The sequence below is a fragment of the Ranitomeya imitator genome, chromosome 8 (assembly GCF_032444005.1).
Source record: "Ranitomeya imitator isolate aRanImi1 chromosome 8, aRanImi1.pri, whole genome shotgun sequence".
Taxonomy (NCBI): Eukaryota; Metazoa; Chordata; class Amphibia; order Anura; family Dendrobatidae; genus Ranitomeya; species Ranitomeya imitator.
Window position 1 is genome coordinate 123,039,804 of NC_091289.1, and position 18,623 is coordinate 123,058,426.

An 18,623-nucleotide genomic window follows, 5' to 3' on the forward strand; every position below is an offset into this window, starting at 1 on the left:
TATTGTTCTCCGCACCTGTGACCCAAGGGGTTAAAGGGAAGGCGGTGAAAACTTAGAGAACTCAGCACAATTTTTATGAGTTGCAGGAAGGGGCAGTAGAGAAAAACTCACACTCCATAACAGATTGCGGACACAGGCTCATCTATCAGGACAGCAGCGCAAGCCACTTTCGGACGGCTCTGCTCAAATGAAATAATATATCTTTGAAAAGCAATGCCGGCTTTAAGATGTGGCCCCATATATCACGAGAGTGGATACGCTCCAGGTCCATTAACACTTCACCTGGTATCCCCTAGTCCTTCAGAGGACGACCCTGCCCTTGTCCTCTTACTTGCCGTTCATCTAGTGAGGATGTAGAACATGGGGAGGGCTCAGAGATAATTCAAAGGCAATGAAGCAGGGAAACCTGTGACAGCTTTAAGCTTCCAGAGCTGTGACTATGCAGAAGGATAACCTCTAATAGCAGAAGACAGCTCCAGCACCGGCAGCCGGCGTGGAAACGGCTTCACACCGTGGCTTCCACAAGGATAAAAGAACGTTTTTAAAACAGTACAAAGGTCTCCTGTGTTAAGTGCTGGTGATTATCAGGGGTATAAGTACGCAATGTTATTTAAGAAAGAGACTACAAGCACATGATATACAGTACCCATGCAATTATTATTAATTAATAAACACATTTTGACTAATTGTTAAAAAAAAACAGGAGTAGAATAAGGGGTTATGAGTGGGACCACTGAAAGGGGGTACAGACGTGAGAAGATATGAGGAACAGAGGACAAGAATAAGATTGGGCGAGTACATGTGAATAGACTCAAGCAGTGCTACTACATCAGTGTAGATTTAATTGCAGAAAAGCAGGAGTTAATAATTACTGTCCCTAATCTAAGTGGGCCGATTCTCTCATTTTACATTAAATTGTAATGAAATGAAAAATGCATGACATACATGAAATCAATAAGCTTTCATATGTTCTGAGTGCCGAGATTTCAATAGGAGTAGAAAAAGTAGGGAGTTATTTGGCAACTATGAGACCTCAATGTATCTCTAACCCCACCAAAAGATAAAAAAAAGTAGTCAGGCATGTTTCGTACAGATGTGACATCTTCAAGCATGTTTTAGACAACTGGTGTATTACAGGCATTGGTAGGTTTATTTTGATCTTGAGGTCTGATAAGATTTGAAGAGTGATATGAATGCTGCAAAGTTTTTGTTGAATTACAAGGGTTGAAAGACGACTTGTACCTAGTGCCAAGATCTGTATTAATAGCATGTGACATAATCGTCAGAATAAACTGTTCCTTTTAAAGTAACCACCTTTTCAGCATTTGCCAACATTTATTATAGTCTTTTTATATTCCAGCAAGGAAAATCGTCCCAATGTTCTATCTAAATTCATCTATTTACTGTATCTATTCAAAAACTAGAGGCAGCACTCCAATGCAGAAAAATATGTAATAACTCATAGTGCAGGAGAAAGGTCCTCATTTGGACCAAAACGTCGCCATTGCCACAATGGATTATTAAATATATTTCTATCTTTCTATGTTAGAGAGCTGCCTCAATTTTTTGTATATATTAGAGGACTGGTTGTGCCTGTGAGACATAATAGAAACGGCTGACAGCACTCAGTAAGTATGGACGTCTGCTGTCGATCCAAGGAACCCACTTGCAAAAACAGTAGCAGTCTATTCTATGTAAAGCATATGGAAGAATAAAGTTGAAATTTCTACACCTGGATTGGACGATGTTCTCATTTACCATTACTGGTTGTGCCTGTGAGGACTTTTTTTCTATTGCTGGTGCTGCACCTACTTTTTTCTATCTATCTATCTATCTATCTATCTATCTATCTATCTATCTATCTATCTATCTAGTTTACTTTTTGCTGGTTAGTAATAATAGGGGTGATCCCATGTCATTTTTTGGGTATGATAGCCAGTAAAGGCTAAGTAAACAGCTGTGAGCTAGTAATAGCCTGGGAACCTTTATGGCTATTGGCCCCTTCCCAGAATATTAACATCAGCCCCCAGCTGTGGGTTTTCCCTCTGCTGGTTATGAAAATTATAGGGGGACTCCACACCATTTTTTATTTATTTCAAAAATAAATGCAAGTACAGAAAAATAAGCACACAAGCACTGACTAGAAAACACACTGACATCTATCTATCTAATCTCTCATATCTATCCTTTCTCTCATATACAGTATCTTTATCTATCTCATATCTATCTATCTATCTATCTATCTATCTCATATCTATCTATCTATCTATCTATCTATCTATCTATCTATCCCATATCTATCTATCTATCTATCTATCTATCTATCTATCTATCTATCTATCCCTCTGTCTGTCTCTCATATCTATCTTTCTATCTCTCTCTCTATCTCTCTATCTAGCTACCATCTGTCTGCTTCTGTCTATGTGTTCCAACAAACTGAGACAAAGTATATGGCAAACACATTATATTAACAGGACATGATGTCACATAATGGTTGTTCTCAGCAAGCATTCTGGTTAAGGAAGACAGAGCCATTAGACATTTCACTCCCATTAATACACTTTAGTCTTAGGGGGGCCGGCCACTTAAACATGTCACTGCGAGTGAAATTAAGTCAATATAAGGATGTACTTAGTACAGCTGAAACAAGACAATAGTTGCTGATCCTAGCAGTATTCCTGCATAAATGGAAATCCTACTTTCAATATTGACTATGTTAACATACTCCTGGTATAATCATTTACAGTAATAACACGAAAACTACATTTAATGAGGATTTGGTTAAAACAAGCGAGTTATCCATATAGATACAGAGCTGTAATGGGGCACTTGTACAGTTTTATCAATATATACCATAGTCAGTGAAAAACTGCTGTAATGGGGTCCTAGCTTTGTAAGGCTGCCGTCACACTAGCAGTATTTGGTCAGTATTTTACATCAGTATTTATAAGCCAAAACCAGGAGTGGGTGATAAATGCAGAAGTGGTGCATATGTTTCTACTATACTTTTCCTCTATTTGTTCCACTCCTGGTTTTGGCTTACAAATACTGATGTAAAATACTGACCAAATACTGATAGTGTGACTGCAGCCTTAAGACAGCATGGACAGAGTCTATGTTCACATTTGATGTATACTATACATTTCTGGAGTTCATACTGTAATATTTTTTAGATACACTACCATGAACAGTGTGATATTACAGAAATGTGCTGTATGTAATCTAGTTTAATGCACAGTACAGACCAAAAGTTTGGACACACCTTCTCATTTAAAGATTTTTCTGTATTTTCATGACTATGAAAATTGTACATTCACACTGAAGGCATCAAAACTATGAATTAACACATGTGGAATTATATACTTAATAAAAAAAGTGTGAAACAACTGAAAATATGTCTTATATTCTAGGTTCTTCAAAGTAGCCACCTTTTGCTTTGATGACTGCTTTGCACACTCTTGGCATTCTCTTGATGCGCTTCAAGAGGTAGTCACCGGGAATGGTTTTCACTTCACAGGTGTGCCCTGTCAGGTTTAATAAGTGGGATTTCTTGCCTTATAAAAGGGGTTGGGACCATCAGTTGTTTTGAGCAGAAGACTGGTGGATACACAGCTGATAGTCCTACTGAATAGACTGTTAAAATTTGGGTTATGGGAAGAAAAAAGCAGCTAAGTAAAGAAAAACGAGTGGCCATCATTACTTTAAAGAAATGAAGGTCAGTCAGTCCGAAAAAAATGGGAAAACTTTGAAAGTGTCCTCAAGTGCAGTTGCAAAAACCATCAAGCACTACAAAGAAACTGGCTCACATGAGGACCGCGCCAGGAAAGGAAGACCAAGAGTCACCTCTGCTTCTGAGGATAAGTTTATCTGAGTCACCAGCCTCAGAAATCGCAGGTTTACAGCAGCTCAGATTAGAGACCAGGTAAATGCCACACAGAGTTCTAGCAGCAAACACATCACTACAACAACTGTTAAGAGGAGACTTTGCGCAGCAGGCCTTCGTGGTAAAATAGCTGCTAGGAAACCACTGCTAAGGACAGGCAACAAGCAGAAGAGACTTGTTTGGACAAGGACAAGGAGAATTGTTTCCACAAGGAATGGACATTAGACCAGTGGAAATCTGTGCTTTGGTCGGATAAGTCCAAATTTGAGATCTTTGGTTCCAACCACCGTGTCTTTGTGCGACGCAGAAAAGGTGAACGGATGGACTCTATATGCCTGGTTCCCACCGTGAAGCATGGAGGAGGAGGTGTGATGGAGTGGGGGTGCTTTGCTGGTGACACTGTTGGGGATTTATTCAAAATGGAAGGCATACTGAACCAGCATGGCTACCACAGAATCTTGCAGCGGCATGCTATTCCATCTGGTTTGCGTTTAGTTGGACCATCATTTATTTTTCAACAGGACAATGACCCCAAACACACCTCCAGGCTGTGTAAGGGCTATTTGACCAAGAAGGAGAGTGATTGGGTGCTACGCCAGATGACCTGGCCTCCACAGTCACCAGATCTGAATCCAATCGAGATGGTTTGGGGTGAGCTGGACCGCAGAGTGAAGGCAAAAGGGCCAACAAGTGCTAAGTATCTCTGGGAACTCCATCTAGATTGTTGGAAAACCATTTCCGGTGACTACCTCTTGAAGCTCATCAAGAAAATGCCAAGAGTGTGCAAAGCAGTCATCAAAGCAAAAGGTGGCTACTTTGAAAACCTTTGAAGAAGCTTACGGGCGAAACGCGCGTCGGGGCGCACCTGGAGGGTTCGGTGGGCTCATAGCTCTTGGTCACAGTCTCCCGGGAACACGTTGGTCTGCGAGTAAGTGCCATATGTGATATAGCTATATTTTAGTAGCGGTGTTAGTACAGGACTATTATAGTCTGGGAATACTCTTGTTATATAGGCAGTTCACGCATTCATAGGTTCTTGGACAAGTGGATTGATATGCATGGTTAATTTCTGATAGGTGATTTATCACCATTAGGACTATAAATAGCAAGTTCACGGTATATCATCCCTTATTAGGCTGTTATAGTGATATATGGTAATTAATAGCAATTGATATATAAATACATTGAGTTGAGCTCCACTCTTTCCATTCCTTTGGACACTTTTTGCTTATTTATGTCTTATCTGCCAGTGGATATTTTAAAATATTGTGTGTCAATAAAGTAAACCTTTGTTTTAATACATGAATGTTGATCTCTTCATGCGGCAGTTTTGATATAAGTTCGCAATTGGTAGAAATAGTGTTGGAAGTGCCATAATTAATCGAGTTGGTGGACTATTGTGGTGGTTTATATAGTAAAAACAAGTCTGTTTCTGTACATTCATATTTGCAATTACTTTAGTATACAAAAAGGTTCTCATGTCTGAATTCCCGTGCATCCTTGTAGCATTCATGTAGCTTTATGTCTTAATACTGATTAATTAAGCATCCATCTCAATCTGCTGCTCTGTATATCGATGCATACGGATGGGATGTTTTATTTTACAAAATAAATGGTTAAATGGAAAGAAATTGACTATATATATTTTGTCATATTTTCCACAGTGAATATTTAGATCCATCTGCAACAGCAGACAAAAAAAACAAAACAAAACAAAATCTGTGAAGCATATCAAAATATAAAACACACATTAACAGCATGGCGCAAAGGGATATGAAGAGATCCTTATTGATTTTGTCTGAAATAACACCTTTGCTGTAGGTATCTTGGGATATACTGTCTTTAAGATGTATAGAATTATTAAAATTAATCTAAAAAACATAAAAGATCAATACAATTCTGCATTAAGTATCTGAGAATAATCCACTGTTCTACCTTAAGGCATTGTAAAATGAAGGGCAAAAGTCATTTGTCACTGGCTGCAACTGACAGATTATAAAAAGGTATGTTTTTGTTGGCCATGTGACATAAAGGAGCACTTCATTAAAGTAAACAGCTCTAAAAACTTCGAAGGACAACTGGAAGTGATCCCTGTGCATGTAAAGTTCAGGAGCACGACTGGAGACAGTAAGAAGCACAGCGTGAGGTTACGGAGGAAGCTGCCCCAGTGTCTACAAATTCTGCACACGTTCACCGCAGTCTTCATATTTACATTTTCTTTTTTAACTTCACGGAAAGAAGTAAAAAATGAGAAGAAAAGGTTAAGAAAATAACCAAAAGCTTTGTTCACACCAGTCTCCATTCAACAGAATATGGTATAATTAGTAAAAAAAAAAAACTAAGACAACTGTATAGGATTCCATTTTTTATAAGGGGAAATGGCTTCAATAACCTGAAAATATCAATACTAAATTCACTTTCAAGCCAAACTGCAGGATTCTTAGTACTGGAGCCTGTAGACATTGCCATTAGGTCTTAATGAAGTCATGACAGAAGTGAGTGATCCATTTTCTAACAGATCATAAAGAATCCCGACAATCATCCTGATTTATAACAGGGTGTATATATGGTTTCTGCTTTGATTGTGGATTTTCTGACAGCTATAATAATACTGTAGATTATACTTTACTTGCTGTTAATACCAAAAATAACACATAGCATAATAGTAAGCATAGCCTAGTAAGCATAGCCTTAGCTGACATTAGAATATTGCGTTTTTATAGTTTTTGCCCCTTATTTGTGACATTTTGCTATTTAAAGAATCTTATCCAAATGAATAGTCATCATTAACCAAGAAAAGAAAAGAATAAAAGCCTTAGTACGAGCAGGTGTGGACACAATATCTCAGCAAATGTAGAAAATAGACATGTGAACTGTGTAGGCTGTTACATGATGGGATGATCCTTATCAACGGTTAGGGCTCATGTACATGGCCATATTTTTGGTCAGTGTGATTTGCCTCCAAGAGTCGGAACGTACTCGCACATTCTTGTCTATGGGTCTGTGAAAAAAATCGGATTATATCCGAGTGCGGTCAAATTGTCATGGACAGACATAATGGAAAAGTGGGAGAAACTATTTTTCTTGAGAAAAATCAGATCCCACTCTGATCTAACTCTAATTGTACAGTGGTTTAACCCTAGACTTATAATGCCCACAGTGATCAGGTCATCACCAAAATGAACTAAAACTTTGACTGTTGCTATTTCCATTCACAACCAGTTTTGGGATACAATTAGTGATGAGCGAGTATACTTGTTGCTCGGGTTTTCCCGAGCACTCTCGGGTGATCTCCGAGTATTTGCTACTATTCGAGGATCTAGTTTTCATCGCCGCAGCTGAATGATTTACAGCTATTCGCCAGGCTGAGTACATGTGGGGGTTTCCTGGTTGCTAGGGAATCCCCACATGTAATCAGGCTGGCTAATAGCTGTAAATCATTCAGCTGAGGCGATGACAACTATATCTTCGAACACTAACAAATACTCGGAGATCACCAGAGCGTGCTCGGGAAAACCCGAGCAACGAGTATATTCGCTTATCACTAGATACAATAAATAAAATAAAAATTGCATGAACAGACCCAACTTAAGCCATGGAAAAATGCAATGTATAAAAAGTATAACAAGTCCTTACACAAATATAACCCAGGATCATTCAACTTAAGCTAATGTACAGTCACAATGGGCTGACCAATGTGAATATGGCATGTGTGAGTATGTGTCGTACATTCCAGTCCCCTAGTTTAAGCTCCTGAAAAGCTTTCTGTACATCAGCGCAGAAAGAAAAAAGACAATAACAAAGGCTGATACACAGGAAGAGCGAGGATGATAAGCAGGTATACAGTCTACGTGACACGTTTGTGAGAATGTCCAGCGTTACCCTGTAGTGACACTACTGCAGACATTAAAGCCACGTGCACACTAGCAGTATTTGGTGAGTTTTTTACCTCAGTATTTGTAAGCCAAAAGCAGGAGTGGAACAATCCGAGGAAAAGTATAATAGGAACAAATCACCACTTCTGTGTTTATCACCCACTCGAGGTGTTGGCTTACAAATGCTGAGGTAAAAAACTCACCAAATACTGAACATGTGACCGTGGCCTAAGACTATTACATTGAGAAATGGGACCAGGATACAGCACACAATGTGTTATGTGCTGGCAAGCAGTGTTACAATGTAATAATAGATGTCACAGGAAAATGGAAGCACCACATGTTCAAAGCTTTTGCTTCAACAATTGTTAAGATTGCTTCCATTGTTTAATGAATTATTAATGCATAAAATCAATGTCATCTATGTGAAAACACTTCAGCTCTGGTTTCTAAGCCTGGATTCTAATACACCATACTGCCAACTACTTTATGTAAGACAATTAACAAAATGAGTGAATAATTTTTTTTTTGTAAATCTACTAATTATGTATAAAAATAATAGTATGTCTAATTAAAGTCACATTCACACATTCAGTATTTGGTCAGTATTTTACCTCAGTATTTGTAAGCCAAAACCAGGAGTGGGTGATAAATACAGTAACAAAATCCAGAAAAATGTATATGACCCGGCGATGAAGAATCCACTGCACCTTCAGGACGGACTCCTGGAGTGAGACGAGGATGGTGAGCGGACTAAAAATGTTCATTTTTCTTGATAAATACAGTAGTGGTGACGTGTTTCTATTATACTTTTACTCTGATTGTTCCTCTTCTGACTTTGGCTTACACATACTGAGGTAAAATATTGGCCAAATACTGAACATGAGGTAAAACCCACTGCTCTATCAGGACATGTGTGATAAAGTAGCTCAGTGTCTGCAGGTCGAAAGGCTCGTACACACTACCATAAAAATAGGACATTTTGACGGGTAACACTCGTCCCCATGTTATTGTCTGAGGTAGTGAATATATCCAACTTTTTCCTCAGACTGAGTCAGTCCGAGGAAAAAAATTGCAACATACCTGAATTGCAGCCGATTATCTAATCGCACTCCTCCATTCAAGTCAGTGGGTCCATGGAAAAAAATCTACACACAGATGACACGGACTAGCAGAATGGTGAATTTGAAGAATTTTTTTTAATTCTCCACATCCGAGAAAATCGGATCACACTTTGATCAAACTCTGATCAGAGTTTTGTTTTTTCTGTGGTTTAGTTTGCGTATTTGGTGCAAATTTTACTTGTGGATTTTCTATAGTTCCAGCAAAATAGGTGAGTTTTAACTCCATCTCATCGCCATCTGTGTTCTTTTTGTTGCAGAATCCGAATGAAAATTGGCTTTTGCTGCATTTTTGTAATCTGCAGCATGTCAATTTCTGTTGTGGAAATGCACCTTTTTGGTTTGGATTTTAACCATTTATATAATGGGATCACTTAAAACTGCAGGCTAAACCTCTGGCCTGGTATATTTGATGTGATTCCACAGCAAAATTCACCTAAAGAGCATTTAGATGTGCAGAAAATACATGTGGATTTTAGTTGCAGAAACGCTGTTGCAGACACACGCAAAATCCCCCAACAAATATGCAACGTGAGAACCTGGCCTTGGTGTGCTCCATATTTTGCTTACTTGCAGCGGATTTTGAGCTGGAGAGTCTTGGAACTCATCCATTCATCTGTTTTCAGTCCTATTGACATGATTTGCCATATATTTCATCTTATCTCTGAAAATCACGATTTTGTAATACTGTATTACTGTACAATAGTCTAATATGCAGCAAATATTCTGTGTATAACCCATGTGCGCGCACTAAGTTTGGTTTCACACAGTGTTTTTTGTTTTGTTTTTGAAAAATGTCACATTATTTTTTGCTGTGTTTTCTTACATTTTTTCTGTGTTTCTTCTGGCAAAAATGCTTCAACTAAATTTTAGATGTGAGTCAATATAAGAATATGAAATGCAACACAAACATGGCATTTTATGTTGAATTTTTTACATTTTCTGGGTCCATGGCTTCTTATTTTTTCAAATGCAGTCTGTTCCAGTCGTGGCGTTACTTTTATGCTTAATTACAGTAGGTTTCATTGTAAGAATAAAATGCGTTTGTGTATTTAAAAAAACAACAAAACAAAACAGAAAATCATGGTACTTATGTATACCTAGGTACTTATGTATACCCCTCATTACATGTAAAGCGCCATGGAATAAATGGCGCTGTAACAATAAATAATAATAATACTTTTTACAAGCCAGAAAAAAATGCTCCTAAAAAAGATTCTGTGTCAAGGAAGTTAGAGGGTATGTTCATAGAAAGCAAATCACGTTGCACTTTTTGGCAAAATTTTCCAAAATTGTGCTAACAATGCTTTCCTGCCAAAATGAAGCAAATTCTCCATGACTTTGGTAAAATTGCAGCAAAAAATGTAGAACAAATGCATTGTGTGAATATAACCCAAGGGTATGTTTCCACTGTCCAGATTACATCAGGATTTGCTGCGGATTGGATGCTGCGTACAGCCGCAGCGTCCAATCTGCAGCGTCCAGATGATACAGCATAGTGGAGGGGATTTTATGAAATCCCGTCTCCACTATGCGTGCAGGGCCGCATCCGGCGACCCTGCGTATCCGGACATGCGGCGCGTCTTTACCGACCGCAGCATGTCTATTTATCTGTCGGAGACGCTCTGTCTCTGCAAGATAAATAACACGGTCTATGAATACGATGCGGTGATTCCACAAGTGTTCAATGAATACATCCGGAATCACCGCGCATACAGCAGAGGGCTGCACTTTGGGCGGACCGGGGTATCTGCTGCATCCAAAGCGCAGAACTTCCTGACCGTGGATACATACCCTAACAGTCATCAATATTTTGCAAAATAACTGCAGTGCAGTCTACAGTCCATAATACTAAACTCATTGCTAAAACCTGACTGCATTGGTAAAAACAGGAAGCAATTGGAGGATACATAGTAAATAAACTTTTTTAAAATAGTTTTGTCCAGGAAGGAGAGCTATGAAACTTTGCAATTCATTTTATCAGGAGAACGGTGTAAAAACAAAAATTGCATGTAAGTGGCTACATAGCCTCCGTTATCCCCAGTCTCTATGTCTGCCTTTAGCCTCATTGAGATCAGTATGGTCATTTGGAGTACAGATGCTGGCAGTGATGGGTCAGCACTTGTGTCTCACTAAGGATATGCACAAATATCATCTTGGGCAAACCAGCTGAGTTTGTCAACGGAAGACACTTCAGGAAATGCCAATGTAACAGGCCAAATTAAACCCGGGTATAGTTTGGTCCAGGCCAGAGTATACCCCTAAGGATAAACTATCCTAGGCCAAACTATACTTGGGGGTGTAAAATAGCCTAGCCAAACTATATCCTTCCAGGCTACAATATACTCCTCTACTTTATGAGCCCTTGTAAATGAGAGATTTTAGTTGCCATTTATTAAAAACTGACTTACCCGTGTTGGGAAGGTATTTGTATTGTTAGTCACATGATGAAGATTGATCTTACAATACAATGTGACTGGTAACGGATAACAGTCATTACATCTGAGATTACACTGGTGTCCAATAACATAAGTGATTTTACCTTAAAAAGCAATTGCAACATGATCTTATCACTTCACTGATTTTCTCATCCTGTCTCTGATTGGTTGAAAAGTCTGCAGATCTCTTTCTGTCATACTCGAACACACAGCTGCTTTTTCTGTATAACTACTGAGAAGTGCGGCAGGATTCTTTGCCTCATTATAGCTTTATGGAAATCTAATATTTTTACTGATTTAAGTTTTTCTGGTTCAATAAAAGATTATGTGTTTGGAACTTTAAGATTTAAGTCAGTTATTGTCTCACATAACTTACCTGACAAACCTGAACCCCCAAATAAGATGTTGAAAAATTAAGCAAATCTTGTGTAAATCACTCAACGCTGCTGATATCAAGGGGTGTATAATCTGGCATGAGGGGGTATGAAATGGCCTAGGTTAATTTTTACCCTGGAGTATAAATTGGCCTAGGTCATAACAAACCTGGGGTATAATGAAGCCTAGTTTGCTTTAACCCCTGTTACAGGTTGGATTCTGGGTATTTTATGGCCTGTTGCACTGGCATTTTTTTTGTAGACAATGTGTTTATGTTTCTTTGTTTTTAGTATCTTTCCAGAATTTGTGTCGCATCTTTTTTATGATGTTTCCCACACTTTTTTTAACTTAATTCTATAATAAAGAAACTGCTAACTGCTTTTACAAGCAAGAACGCTAAGAAAATAATCAAAAAGAAGCCTCTTTTGAGCTTTTCCATTGACTTCTATTATAAAGTATAGAGTGTTTTCAGGGCACAAAACGCCTGGGGAATGGGTCACTCACTTCTTCTTCTGTAGGCAGTTATATAGACTGGGGATAAGCAGGAGTGTGGAAGCAACTTACATTTATGTTTTTTTACAGGAATGAAGAGAAATCCCCTGATAGTGATTTTCAGAGTTACATAACTTTCCATTCTGGACAAAATAGTTAAAAAAAAATAATGAAAGTTCAGTTACTCTTATGTCAAAACTTATTGACATCATATTATAAAGTACTGCAAATTTTATATGGGAAATCTATACATAAAATAAACATCAAATACTTGACTTGTGAACCTAGTCTTAGAGATAAGGTATAGGGCAATGCTCTGTGCCAGGACTCATGGGTTTCACTAACTGTCCACACTATGGACCTGTTGACACTCGATATTGTGACTCAGTGACGTCTCATGTAATGGAGTACAGTATATCATGATTTTTTTTGTTACAGATTCTCCTAAATTTGGTAAAAAAAAATCTGTGTGTAAGATTGTCTATGTGTGATTGGTCCTTATAGAGTACTAAGATTGTCCATGTGTGATGGGATCTTATAGAGTGGTAAGATTGTCCATGTGTGATGGGGCCTTATAGTATAGTAAGATTGTCCATGTGTGATGGGACCTTATAGTGTAGTAAGATTGTCAATGTGTGATGGGACCTTATAGTGTAGTAAGATTGTCCATGTGTGATGGGACCTTATAGTGTAGTAAGATTGTCCATGTGTGATGGGACCTTATAGTGTAGTAAGATTGTCCATGTGTGATGGGACCTTATAGTGTAGTAAGATTGTCCATATGTGATGGGATCTTATAGTGTAGTAAGATTGTCCATGTGTGATGGGGCCTTATAGTATAGTAAGATTGTCCATGTGTGATGGGACCTTATAGTGTAGTAAGATTGTCCATGTGTGATGGGACCTTATAGTGTAGTAAGATTGTCCATGTGTGATGGGGCCTTATAGTATAGTAAGATTGTCCATGTGTGATGGGACCTTATAGTGTAGTAAGATTGTCCATGTGTGATGGGACCTTATAGTGTAGTAAGATTGTCCATGTGTGATGGGACCTTATAGTGTAGTAAGATTGTCCATGTGTGATGGGACCTTATAGTGTAGTAAGATTGTCCATGTGTTGATGAGACCTTATAGTGTGGTACGATTGTCCATGTGTGATGGGGCCTTATAGTATAGTAAGATTGTCCATGTGTGATGGGACCTTATAGTGTAGTAAGATTGTCCATGTGTGATGGGACCTTATAGTGTAGTAAGATTGTCCATGTGTGATGGGGCCTTATAGTGTAGTAAGATTGTCCATGTGTGATGGGACCTTATAGTGTAGTAAGATTGTCCATGTGTGATGGGACCTTATAGTGTAGTAAGATTGTCCATGTGTTGATGAGACCTTATAGTGTGGTAAGATTGTCCATGTGTGATGGGACCTTATAGTGTGGTAAGATTGTCCATGTGTTGATGAGACCTTATAGTGTAGTAAGATTGTCCATGTGTGATGGGACCTTATAGTGTAGTAAGATTGTCTATATGTGATGTGGCCTTACTGTGTAACTGCCCAACAGTTATCCCTAGTCATCCATAATTTACAAGCACATAACAGATCAGATGTTTTCATTGTTAAATTACATATTATAATAGTAAAAATAAGGTGTTACAAATGGGCACTGCGTGGTGAGCAACTGGTGGCCAGAAGCCCAAGACTGAATGACTTTGGTGACCCACAAAACGTGTCCACCCCTCCAGACCTGTTACATGTGATATCAATACCTGTGTGCACAGACGATGGAAGGGATACATCGCTGTCATGTTTGCAGTCAGCAACGTAAACTGAAGCCTCATTGTTAAATTGACAAATCCTTAAAAATAACCCTTGCCCCTTTGAACGTTCCCTGTGATATGGAAACACTATCTGAAGAATATTCACGGCTATCTATTATCCCACTTCTATATTTATCCCTCCTTTTGTTCCTACTTGGCTCATATTACTGGAAGTGCTAAATATAAAATCAAGCTCAGGGCAGAACACTTTATTCATTATATTTCCTCTGTTTATGAGGCAAATCCAGATCTGCGCACTATTTGGGCTGTATTTAGAGTAAAAAATGGTTTTAAATAGTGTTGAACGGTTTACTCCCAGGGCTTGAAGGTACAGTATGTGCTTCTCATAATCCGTTTACAATCCAATTGCACTTTCATAAAGCAATTAGGAGCAGATTACCATTCTTAAAGTGAACCTGTCACCATAAACTAACATGCAATATATTCAGCAATACTCAGTATACCAATATCGCACTTGTTTTGTCATCAGTACCATTGACAAATAAACAACGCCCATTTCATACACGAATGTCTCGCAAAAGGGGTCATAGGGGATGTACGTCTGTCTGGGTCACAATCTGATGGTGGACGATTAAAAAAAAACACCAAATTTATTTCTATATTAATTAAAATAAGAAAAACATCAAAATAAATAAAGTAATAACCCAATAGTTCCAATAGCATTTAACAAGTGAATATCAGTCCACAAGTTATTCTTCACCCCCAAAAAATTCTTCTCTGTGGTTTATAAATTTAACTATTTTCTTTTTCTGTCTCTGAAAGCGACAAGAATGGACTGCAGAGGAATGAACTTTTGGACGTCAAAGTGTTCATAATGTATAGTTGTAATTCTAAAACTGAATGTAGGTCCATATCGGTGACCGCTTTATTTGATAGATTGGGTTTATTTTACACATTGATAGATATCGGGGGTTATTGATTTTACTTCATTTATTTGGGATATAATGCAAGGTTTTGCAATAGGTTTTTTTTTATTGGTATGTGCCAAAATTATGATGGACTTGCATCAAATTTTCATTTTTTTTGCCATTTCTGACAGATTTTTTTTTAAGCCAAAGTGAGCATGTTTAGCACATAGACAGTTTTAGCTTCATTTATTAATTGTAACTTTTGTAATAAAAAAAATACAAATAATGGCTTAATCATGGCAAAATGTTGTAAAAATTTAAGTGACATTTTGAACTGGTACCTCACCCAATGATTTTGAACGTATCTTTTACTTGAAAAAATTACTTTAAAAATGCCTCCGATCATATTATGTGATGATCACTCTTTGTGTTTTAGCAAATGTTTAGTCAATGGTAAAATGGTTATGTGAACTGTGCCTTTATTGATATTCTGTGGAGGAAACGTAGAGGCTTGTGAGTCACAACACCACTACCGTATGTGTAGACAAATATATAAAAGACAGAGGCCTGCTTGATACACAATAGCCTAACCTTTCTATATATGCAAAGTTAAATGGCAAAGCTCACACAAGCATATAAAAAAATCATCTGATTTTCATTAAATAAAACTTGGATGACTTTTTTCTCATTTCTCACCTGTCTATGATCCGTTTTTACACAGCAGCAGTTAATAAAAACTTACGAGACTAAATAGTTTCCTGCGTTAAAGAATAACAATGTACGGTAACTGTAAAAATCAGACCCTATAAGGTGGCTTTGTATGGAATCTGTTATTTTTTTTTTTGCTCTTCCATAAACTTGAATGACCTCAGTTCGTCCAACACTAGGGAGAAACCTTGCTGCAATTTTTTTTTCACATTCGGTCCATGAAAAACTTGACTTATCTGCACTACCCCATTGAATAACATTGGTGTAAGTGCTGTCCATGTGCTGTCTGTTTTTTTCACGGACAGAACTTTGATAGAAAATATGTCTGTATGTACTTGACCTTACTGTAAATGAAACTAATCTGAAAGGAATACTCCAGGTAAACCTGATGCATTGTCCACTGATGGCCTCATGGGGCAGCGCACGTCACTGTTATACACCACTACCATATTCTGGGCATAAGGCCGGGGTCACACTTGCGTGTGCAATGTGAGAGACTTGCGTGAGTCTCTCGCATCAATACCGGGCACTGCCGCCGGTACTCGGGACCGGAGTGTGCGGCTGCATAGAAATACATGATGCATAGAAATACATGATGCATAGAAATACATGATGCATAGAAATACATGATGCATAGAAATACATGGTGCATAGAAATACATGATGCATAGAAATACATGGTGCATAGAAATACATGCAGCCGCACACTCCGGTCCCGAGTGCCAGCGGCAGTGTCGGGTAGTGATGCGAGAGACTCGCGCGAGTTTCTATTGTACACGCAAGTTTGACCCCGGTCTTACCTAGTGAATCAGTTCTGCCAGAATGTTTCTTTAACTACAATTTAAGTTTCTGTGCTTTTTTGTAACACAACTTAAAGATCTTGATTTAGAATGGGTTTATCAGGTTTTTGTTAGGTGTCCATTTTTTACTGGATAAATAGGGAAGAATGAGGCTATGCTGTGAACAGAGTGTGAACAGAGCCCTAGATTGTGTTATCGAGGCTAGAATAACTCTGAGGATAAAAGATAATATATGTAGTGCAGAAGTCGTGGCCATAATGATAGAGGCCTTCTTTAAATTTATATATCTCCATATTAGTTTCCAATAATCATATTTGTAACATTGTATCATTTTATCATTTGGCGTTTTCACTTACAGCAATTAAGAATAGTAAGTGACAGATATGACTAATAAAGCACATGATCAAACACATTTAAAAATTTCTCAAAAAGGCTCATATGAATACATGCCCTTCCTATCATGTTCCCAATGAGATCAGACACGGCATCTGTGCGCTCCCATTATTATAGCCCCCTAGCTCTTTCTCCGGTGTGGATCTACCTCTAGACGGGAACTTGGAAGAGCTCTATGTTCATTATTAACCATTAACAGTACAGGGGTCAGTAGGGAAAGGGAGACGGCAGGGAGCTGACACTGTACGGATGACCGAGGGGCACAATGTATGATCCTGCGGACTTCAGGTTAAGCACCAGTTGAACTACCGTAAGTTGATGTGCCTTTCACAGTCTTTAGTCATTTAATGCACATGACCAGGAGCTGGAAAGTGATTACTGCTTTTTAACAACTGCTGGGAAGTTGCACCATTCAGTTGCCTTTACAATAGGCCCACCGCTGTGTCTGCTGTATGCGATGAGTAATTGAAAGAACAGACCTGAACATTGCTTTCATCAAGCCAGTTAGAGACATTTCCTGCTTTTATACCTTAAAAAAAATTCTAAGACACTTTGAGATCCCTAATTATATATGACTTGTTAGCCTAAATAATTAAACATCCTTTCAGCACCACCGTGGAAAATCCTGACCCTTTGGGTCAGCCATGAGTATTTTCAATAACTCCGACGAGTTTTTAAGACTGTACTATGCACAAATATAGCAATTACTGAATGTGATTCAATTGAATTCTTTGATGTATTTTATGTCGGCATACGCCCTTTCTGTCACCCCCATAACTAAAGAAAACTCAACCGCTAACTGAAGTAAAAGATACAAAGTCAACTCTATAGAAAGTTACTGCTCAGCTGGTTACTAAGTGATAATTCCAATAGTTCATTTACTCTTTATTCCCATTTACAAATAGTAATTATTAGATGAGTAGATGATTACTGGCCAGATCAGCCAGTCTTACCTTTAATTCTCTGAAGAATATGCTACTCCTCGCCCACTCAACAATGGAAAATAATGTCTGATCGGCCATTTTGCACATGAGTCCAAATGTGTTGAGTTTATCATGTTTGCTCCTGTTGGCCTGCTCCTGCTGTAAGTATGACATGATCTTGCTTTGGACTTGAGGCTCGTCAGGCTCACATTTCAAGAGTTCGACTATAAGATGTGGGATATTGGAAGGGGAGCTGGACTGATAAGTGTCCATATAAGAGTATCCCATTATAGACTCTGGAGAACTCGTATAAGGGTCCGGGTACTCCGATTTGATAGCACGGCTGGGGAAGTGGCCATAGGCTTGGTAACCTTGCAGGCTGCCGTGAGGTGGCATGGCCATGCTGATAGGTGACGTCACAAAGGGGCTTCTGTCATAGTCTGTAGGAGGAAGGGCGGCATGGTTTAGAGGTAGACCCTTGGATGCCGAGTGGATATTTTGGATAGCCGAAGAAATAGTTAAATCTGTGGGAATGGCTTGGATGACCTGACTCATAGCTTCCAGTTTAAGTCCATTGGCTCGGATTAAAGCTTTTTTCTGTTGTTTGAGAGCTCGGTCCCGTTTGTACATTGGCCCGAATTTATTTCTCCCTCCGCGCATTCGGTCGGCTCTCACTGCTGTAGGATAAAGAAAGGCAAACATCAAAGCTGAACAGAAAGTTCTAATTTCCTAAAACTTGCATTATATTTAATTTATCGGTAACAAAAACAAGAGAAGCAATGACTAACAAAAGGATCAATTCATAAAAAGTAAAAAATATTAATGCTGCTTGCCCATGGTATAATGACTCCCTATGTAAAAGGAGTCACTTGTATATTCTCTATAGATACATAGTTACTAAATAGTTTCCCCCCATCCATGCATCCATGCA

The 18,623-nt window shown here is 38.5% G+C and overlaps 1 protein-coding gene across 2 annotated transcripts in view; it reads right to left on the reverse strand.

Moving 5' to 3' along the window:
• The window catches only part of NR5A2 (nuclear receptor subfamily 5 group A member 2), a 256,864-nt gene that overhangs the window by 93,252 nt on the left and 144,989 nt on the right, over positions 1-18,623 (reverse strand). For both annotated transcript variants that reach the window (XM_069737334.1, XM_069737333.1), the window contains exon 4: positions 17,723-18,369. In XM_069737334.1, coding sequence (XP_069593435.1) covers positions 17,723-18,369 — 647 coding nt within the window. The remainder of the gene's footprint in view (positions 1-17,722; positions 18,370-18,623) is intronic.